This window comes from Cibotium barometz, chromosome 34 (assembly GCF_041138505.1).
Source record: "Cibotium barometz isolate CiBa-2024 chromosome 34, ASM4113850v1, whole genome shotgun sequence".
In the NCBI taxonomy this organism is placed as follows: Eukaryota; Viridiplantae; Streptophyta; class Polypodiopsida; order Cyatheales; family Cibotiaceae; genus Cibotium; species Cibotium barometz.
Genome location: NC_141079.1, coordinates 10,805,450 through 10,812,009, shown reverse-complemented (window position 1 = coordinate 10,812,009; position 6,560 = coordinate 10,805,450). Strand labels below are relative to the sequence as shown.

The 6,560-nt window shown below is 45.9% G+C and overlaps 1 protein-coding gene across 1 annotated transcript; it reads left to right on the top strand.

The window, feature by feature from the left end:
• The first annotated feature begins 1,255 nt into the window (after positions 1–1,255).
• LOC147618696 (phosphoglycerate kinase 3, cytosolic-like) lies at positions 1,256–4,370 on the top strand. The gene is made up of 6 exons (XM_086773729.1): positions 1,256–1,904; positions 2,421–2,498; positions 2,691–2,951; positions 3,080–3,397; positions 3,663–3,821; positions 3,944–4,370. The coding sequence occupies exons 1-6, from the start codon at positions 1,431–1,433 to the stop codon at positions 4,154–4,156; spliced, it is 1,503 nt and encodes a 500-aa protein (XP_086629855.1). The 5' UTR covers positions 1,256–1,430; the 3' UTR covers positions 4,157–4,370.
• The last annotated feature ends 2,190 nt before the right edge of the window (positions 4,371–6,560 follow it).

The following is a 6,560-nucleotide window of genomic DNA, read 5'->3' as shown; positions in this document are numbered from 1 at the left end:
CCCTCCACTTGGCACAACCTCCCGTCTTCTTGCTAAACTTAGGACTTCTAGTAGCACTTGGGGGAGTTATCAAAAAGTTGAAAGAATAAAGATTTTTTAGTATTCTCTCTTTGCATGCTAAAATATGTGCCAACTTTCTACCTATGTGGAAGGATTTGTGGTAACCTCCATAGCCTATGTCTTGAAGCTTTCTCTCTTACCCACACTTTCTCCCATACCTTGGGAAATCAAACTAGTGTGAAGGGGGCACCATAGCCAGCCCTTAAGGCCTGTAGTAGAAGCCCAAAATTCAGTTGAAAATTGGTGCAAACTGTAACCTTCCCCCTTTCCTCTGTTACGCAAAATTGGAACCCCTTCTCACCCTCTTGCCCTGTTACGCAAAATTGGAACCCCTTCTCACCCTCTTGCCTTGTCCACTCTTTAGTAGTTTATCTATGTGTATCTAAGGAAGTTGTAGCTTCACAACAAGCATTGTCTTCACCAAGGAGTATAACTCATCTAAAGTGTGAAAGCACATTGAACATGAGAATGGAAGCCTCAAGGGTGGTGAGGCCCTCAAGTTCTACCAATCCAATGCTTGGACCTCTGTAATCTGATCACTCATGAGGGAGAAGCTAGCAAGCTTCCTCTCTTCTTTGAAGTGGACAAATATGATTTTGAAAGGTTGAACTCACAACTGTCAGATTCTCCTAGCATGGAAATCAGCCCCTTGCTCTCAATATGGCATATAAGACCACTTGGTAAGGGTGATAAAGACTGCTCTTAAACAACAACTTTTTTGTGAGAGAACTAACATAAATTTTGCTTGAAGGTTGGATCACCAAATGAGTGTGGCTCTAGCACGGAATTGAACCACTGATCTCATTGGTAGAAGGCACACCCCTTAACTAATTAGCCACAACACCCGCCCGATGATCCGTGAAACTGTCACAATGGGTTTTCACTAGAAAAGGGTGCTTAAGTGGTGGTGGAGCTCACATGTAGAAAGCCCAGGGTATATGTGGGTTTTCACTAAAAGGGCGCTAAGTGGTGGTGGAGCTCACATGTAGAAGAAAGCCCCTTTGATATTACTTGTGCACCTCATATTTGTTGTGTGAAGATGGGGCCTCACCGTTAGTGAGTGAGCACCTTATCCAAGATCGCTTTTCAGGGGCCTTCTCATGTAAAAATTTCATTGCACAGAAAATCCAAATTAAAGGATATCCACTAATTTTCGACAGTTTTTCGCTTGGAAAAAAAAAAAGCTGCCCAACAAAAGCTTTTGATTTTATCCAGCTTCTCAAGAGACAATGAACGTTTAGGGGCCACCACCAGGAATCCATTCCATATATCCTCCTCACACATGATCGCTTGCATCATTTGCACATAGCTAGCCTATCCCCACAGAGCCCAACCTCCTCTTGTGTATAGTTGTTACTTACACCATATCCATGGCTGCTGCTACAGCATCTCTTAGCCATGTTGCAGCAGCTACCAAGCTCTCTGCAACCACGCCCATTCCCTCACCGGCATCATCCTCCTCCTCTTCCCGAGCGGCATTGACGGCGGCACGGCAACAGCCACGCCTACACTCCTTCAATGGCTTGGTTGCAGGAAACAGTCACAAGCAGAGGTTCACTAATGTGTTTGGAGTGGAGCATGATCTGGTGGCCACAGTGGCAAGCCAAGTTAGCAGGCCAGGTGGCAGGGGGAGCAAGGGGGTGGTGGTGTGCATGGCCAAGAGGAGTGTGGGGGATCTCAAGGACGGTGATCTCAACGGAAAGAAGGTGTTTGTGAGGGCTGATTTGAATGTGCCCCTTGATGACAGCTTCAACATTACTGATGATACAAGGATAAGGGCTGCCATCCCCACCATCAAGTATCTCATTGACAACGGTGCCAAGGTCATCCTCTCCAGTCATTTGGTAAGCCCCCTCTTCTTCTCTGCTTGTTAACTTTATCTCAACTCCTTGCTAAGTGTGCTGAGCTGCATATCTGCTTCTGATAAGCCTTTCCTTGGTGTTTCTAAACCCATGTGTGTTTGACTGCCCATTAGCTTCTGATGAGCAATGCCCTACCTTGTTTCTTCAAAAGCCCATGTGTGCTTATTACACCTTTCCTTCTAGTGAGCAATTTTTTGTTTCTTCACAGTCCTATGGCTGATTTCTCATGTTGGCTTCTAATGCCCAACCCCCTTGTTTCTTTAAAACCCTTCTCTGCTTAATTGCCCTCAGCTTCCCTGCAGATTCACTTACTATACGACACCAACTTCATGCCTGACCCTCTGAGTAATACCCTTGTACTTTAGCACGTCTAGAGTTTCTCCACCCTCTTTTATGCTGAAGGTCTTAAACTAACACCTTTATTTCTGCATATGCTGAGAATTTTGCAGCTAAAAACCGCCCTACCGTTGTGCTACTTGTATGTTTATGCTTGTGCAGGGCCGACCTAAAGGTGTCACCGAGAAGTACAGGTTGACTCCCTTGATTCCTAGGCTCTCTGAACTCCTGGGCATCAAGGTATACATGTCATTTCTTATCTAATCTTGTCAGTCATTCTTTTGAATACCTGAATGGGCCTGAAAGCTGTGGTATGGTGGGTTGAATTAATCTGGACTAAACGGCGAAGGTGGTAGACCCAATACCACAGTCACATGGACTAGGTGTCTAGGTTGGCTCTTATTTCTTTGATCCTATTTTGGGTTTGCATAGGTTGAGAAGGCAGATGACTCAATCGGAGAGGAGGTGGAGAAGAAAGTGACTGCCCTTCCCAATGGAGGAGTATTGCTCCTAGAAAATGTGAGGTTCTACAAAGAGGAAGAGAAGAATGACCCCGAGCATGCTAAGAAGCTGGCTGCTGTTGCTGATCTTTATGTCAACGATGCTTTTGGCACAGCCCACCGAGCACATGCCTCGACTGAAGGTGTGACAAAATATCTGAGCCCCTCTGTGGCTGGTTTCCTCCTACAGAAGGTCTCTTACCATTGCCTTTCTTAGTAGCTTAATATGTAAAGTCATTGAAGGGCATAGCTTCGTGCATGTGTATGTTCATGTGCTTGTGCATGTGTTGGAAAGAATAGTTAACAGTTTCCTTGCTGCAGGAGCTCGACTACTTGGATGGTGCAGTGTCCAAACCAACCCGCCCCTTCGCAGCCATTGTTGGAGGATCCAAAGTGTCATCCAAGATTGGTGTCATTGAGTCTCTGCTGGAGAAGTGTGATGTCTTGTTACTTGGTGGTGGAATGATCTTCACCTTCTACAAAGCACAAGGTCTTTCTGTAGGTTCCTCTCTAGTTGAGGAAGATAAACTGGCGCTTGCTACAAGTCTCATGGAGAAAGCCAAAGCCAAAGGGGTCTCTCTCATACTGCCAACTGATGTTGTCATAGCAGATAAATTCGCACCTGATGCCAACAGCAAGGTAAACATTAGTCTTCTTTCTTGTTTGGGTGATGCAAAGTAGCAAGGCCTGCTACTTCATATCTTGTTACATGCTGTTATGGGATTGACAAGGTCATGCATGCTCCAATTCCATCGTATGATATGTGATTGGCAAGGTCATGCATGTTCTATGCCGTCAGTCATTCGATGACCGGCAAGGTCATGCATGTTGCAATGGAGATCAAAAGAAACTGTTTGGTGGTGTTTGATGTTGTCTGACTGTATTATTTCTTACGTTTCACCAGATTGTGCCTTCATCAGCCATTCCTGACGGATGGATGGGTCTTGATATTGGCCCTGACTCCATCAAGACATTCAGCGAGGCCTTGGAGACTACCAAAACTGTGATCTGGAACGGCCCCATGGGTGTCTTTGAGTTTGACAAGTTTGCAGCAGGAACGGAGGTATTCCTCGTGGACAGTAGTTGTGGAAGAATGACTATGTATTGGAGGCTCCGAGGCTTTATGACATAGCTTCCCTTGCTGTTTTGCATCTAGTTGATTGTTAATACTTGCATTGTGTGCAGGCAATTGCAAAGAAGTTGGCCGACTTGAGCGGGAAAGGGGTTACAACAATCATCGGTGGTGGTGACTCGGTTGCCGCAGTCGAAAAGGTAGGTGTGGCAGAGAAGATGAGCCACATCTCTACTGGTGGTGGTGCTAGCTTGGAGCTGTTGGAAGGCAAGGTTCTGCCTGGTGTAGCTGCCCTGGATGAAGCCGTGGTTTCGGTTGCAGCTTGAGGACTGCTTGTGTTTCCTTCTGCCTGGTCTGTTTGAACCTTGTTGTATCATCTAGATTCCAAAAATATGCAATTCATTTTTGTAAATAGGTGCCACGTTTTGGTGTGTAAGCTGTGTGATTACACTAAGGACATGACAAACTGAAATCTGGCAATGGTCTACATATCTGCAAAGTGAACAATGTTTATTTTATTTTTAATCTGCAGCCTATTGCGAACCATAAGCTCCAAACCGAATACAACGCGAAGCCACTCTGAAGCTAGAAACCAACGCAATTTCGATGGAGTCCACAGCTACAAGGCATGTGCTTATTGTCATTGGTGTGGCCAGCTAACCAATAGCTTGGTCCCTTGAAGGATGTATCTCCCAAGGTCACAGTCCCACCAAGGAATTCTCATGCAAATGTGCCATAAATCCAACTACGTAGTCCATGATATAGTTCACACTACTAGGAACTGTTTGGTAGGCTTGCCTTGTCTGAAAGATTTAGGAGAATTTAGAAACTAGCTCTAGAATGAAGGAACATGTCCCTTAGGTGTTATCTTCAGTCACAAGTATCTCCACCTAAGCCACTTTCTAAGGGTTCATTCACTTAAACCATTTTCTAAGGTGTTAATCTTCAGTCACATGTATATCCACTTGTTAAACAAATCAACTTGCGACCTTGTACAAGAGAGCTAGAGGAGAAGAGAAGGAAGACCATGCAAGGGTCGGGTTCGAGAACTAGCAAATAGCCAATCCTAATGAGGGTTAACCCCTCTATGTGAGGCTGCTAGGGGCTCACTCCACCTTCACTTGTGTCACTCAAATGGAGCTTCCACAAGCTAGGTAGAGAGCAAAGAGGAAGGGAGCTATGGATAGCTCAACCTCTACTCCATGCATGTGTGTGCAAAAGTGATCTCAAGAAGAAGACAAGGAGAGGGAGAAGAGGAAGCAACACAAGAACCATCACCGACATGCATACAATCACAATCAAGCAAGCAAGCATCAACAATCACAAGCTTACCATCATAGCCACAAGAGAGTGAGAGTGAGAAGGCAAAACTCAATTGTGATAATGGGATTGTTCCTTTTCATCTTTCATAAGCCACTTATATACATGAGCTTACTTTTTACAATGGTCGGCCGCTCATTTAACAATTGGGAGCCCAAAATTGATATCCTAGCTCTATGTACACCTAGGATTATTCTTGTGGGATTGGCATTACACAAGTCGTTAGCTTGGTTATGCCATATATCTTTTTTAAGCACATAGTGTGGTTACATAATAATGAGTTACAAGAAGCGTAACCATGTTTAAAAATGACCTTTCTTTCCCTAATTCAAATCCTTCCTCGAAGCTGGCAAGCAGACTCAGTGGGAGTAGATGGACTAGGTGCGGATGAAGTTGTACCGCGACGTGGGACGTGGGGGGGATCGATAGAAGATCTTGTAGCTGGTGCAAAATGTGGTCTCCATCATATCTTCGAAAGTTTGTAGGCGCCTGTGGGCATCCATTGGATGCGCTTGTAGTAGTCGAATAACCGCTTCAATGTCGGCCCTTTGTTGTGATAAAAAACAAGGCCTTGACTGCACTCGTAGTAGTGGTCCAATCCGGGAAGGCCTCCAAAAGCGTAATAATCAAGTTGAAGAAGCAGATTGTGGCCACGATTGTTGGGTCGGGGACCTGATCACATATATCGATGAAGGCATGCATCTTGGTCATCATGGTGATCTATATGCATGGGCTATGGGATGTTGGTGGTGCGAACCACGAAAAGTTGTACTGCAGCTTGGAATTTGTTGTCTACTCCTTCTAGAATAGGTCCCAAGCCTAGCGTTTGCGGATAGGCAAGTATGTGGGGTTTATTCGCAGGTGGCGGGGTGCCTTGCAGTACTTCTCCAAGATGAATGGCTTTAGTAGAAAAGGCTGGTGCCAAATAGACTGCTCAACCGATAAGTTCAGGTGGAAGGAGGCCGCTAGTAACCACCACATTGACGATGTGGGTGTTGGCGCTTCCAAGCACTGTGTTTGGCATCTAGATAAGGCCGAAGGACATGGATGTCCAGTCGGTATGTGATCAAATTGTCGATCGAACAGTATGTTGATTGCCTGCTCAAATTTCGTGCGATCCAGAGGGTTGCGCCAGTTGAGGAAGGTTGAGGGGGGGGGGGGGGTGGATCGACTTCTTCATGCTCCTATGGTGGCGGCGGGGGTATCTCTCCTTCCTCTAGAGGTGTGGGGGAAGGGAGGTCAGGCAATGGTTGCGATCGAGGGGGATGAGCAATCGATGAAGAGGTTGCCGTGGCAAGGGTGGCGTTGAGGAAGGGTAAGGGCCGTGCTGATGTCGAGGGAATATCTTAAAGGTTGATGGGGAGGCCCAGATGAAGATGGAGGGTGGATGGTAGAGGTGTTGGTGATGGA

Excerpts from the sequence above, each read along its gene's own strand:
- LOC147618696 (XM_086773729.1), top strand. The coding sequence starts at position 1,431 with ATGGCTGCTGCTACAGCATCTCTTAGCCATGTTGCAGCAGCTACCAAG. Across the intron at positions 2,499-2,690 it reads CTGAACTCCTGGGCATCAAG|GTTGAGAAGGCAGATGACTC; the intron begins GTATACATGTCA and ends GGGTTTGCATAG. Across the intron at positions 2,952-3,079 it reads CTGGTTTCCTCCTACAGAAG|GAGCTCGACTACTTGGATGG; the intron begins GTCTCTTACCAT and ends TCCTTGCTGCAG.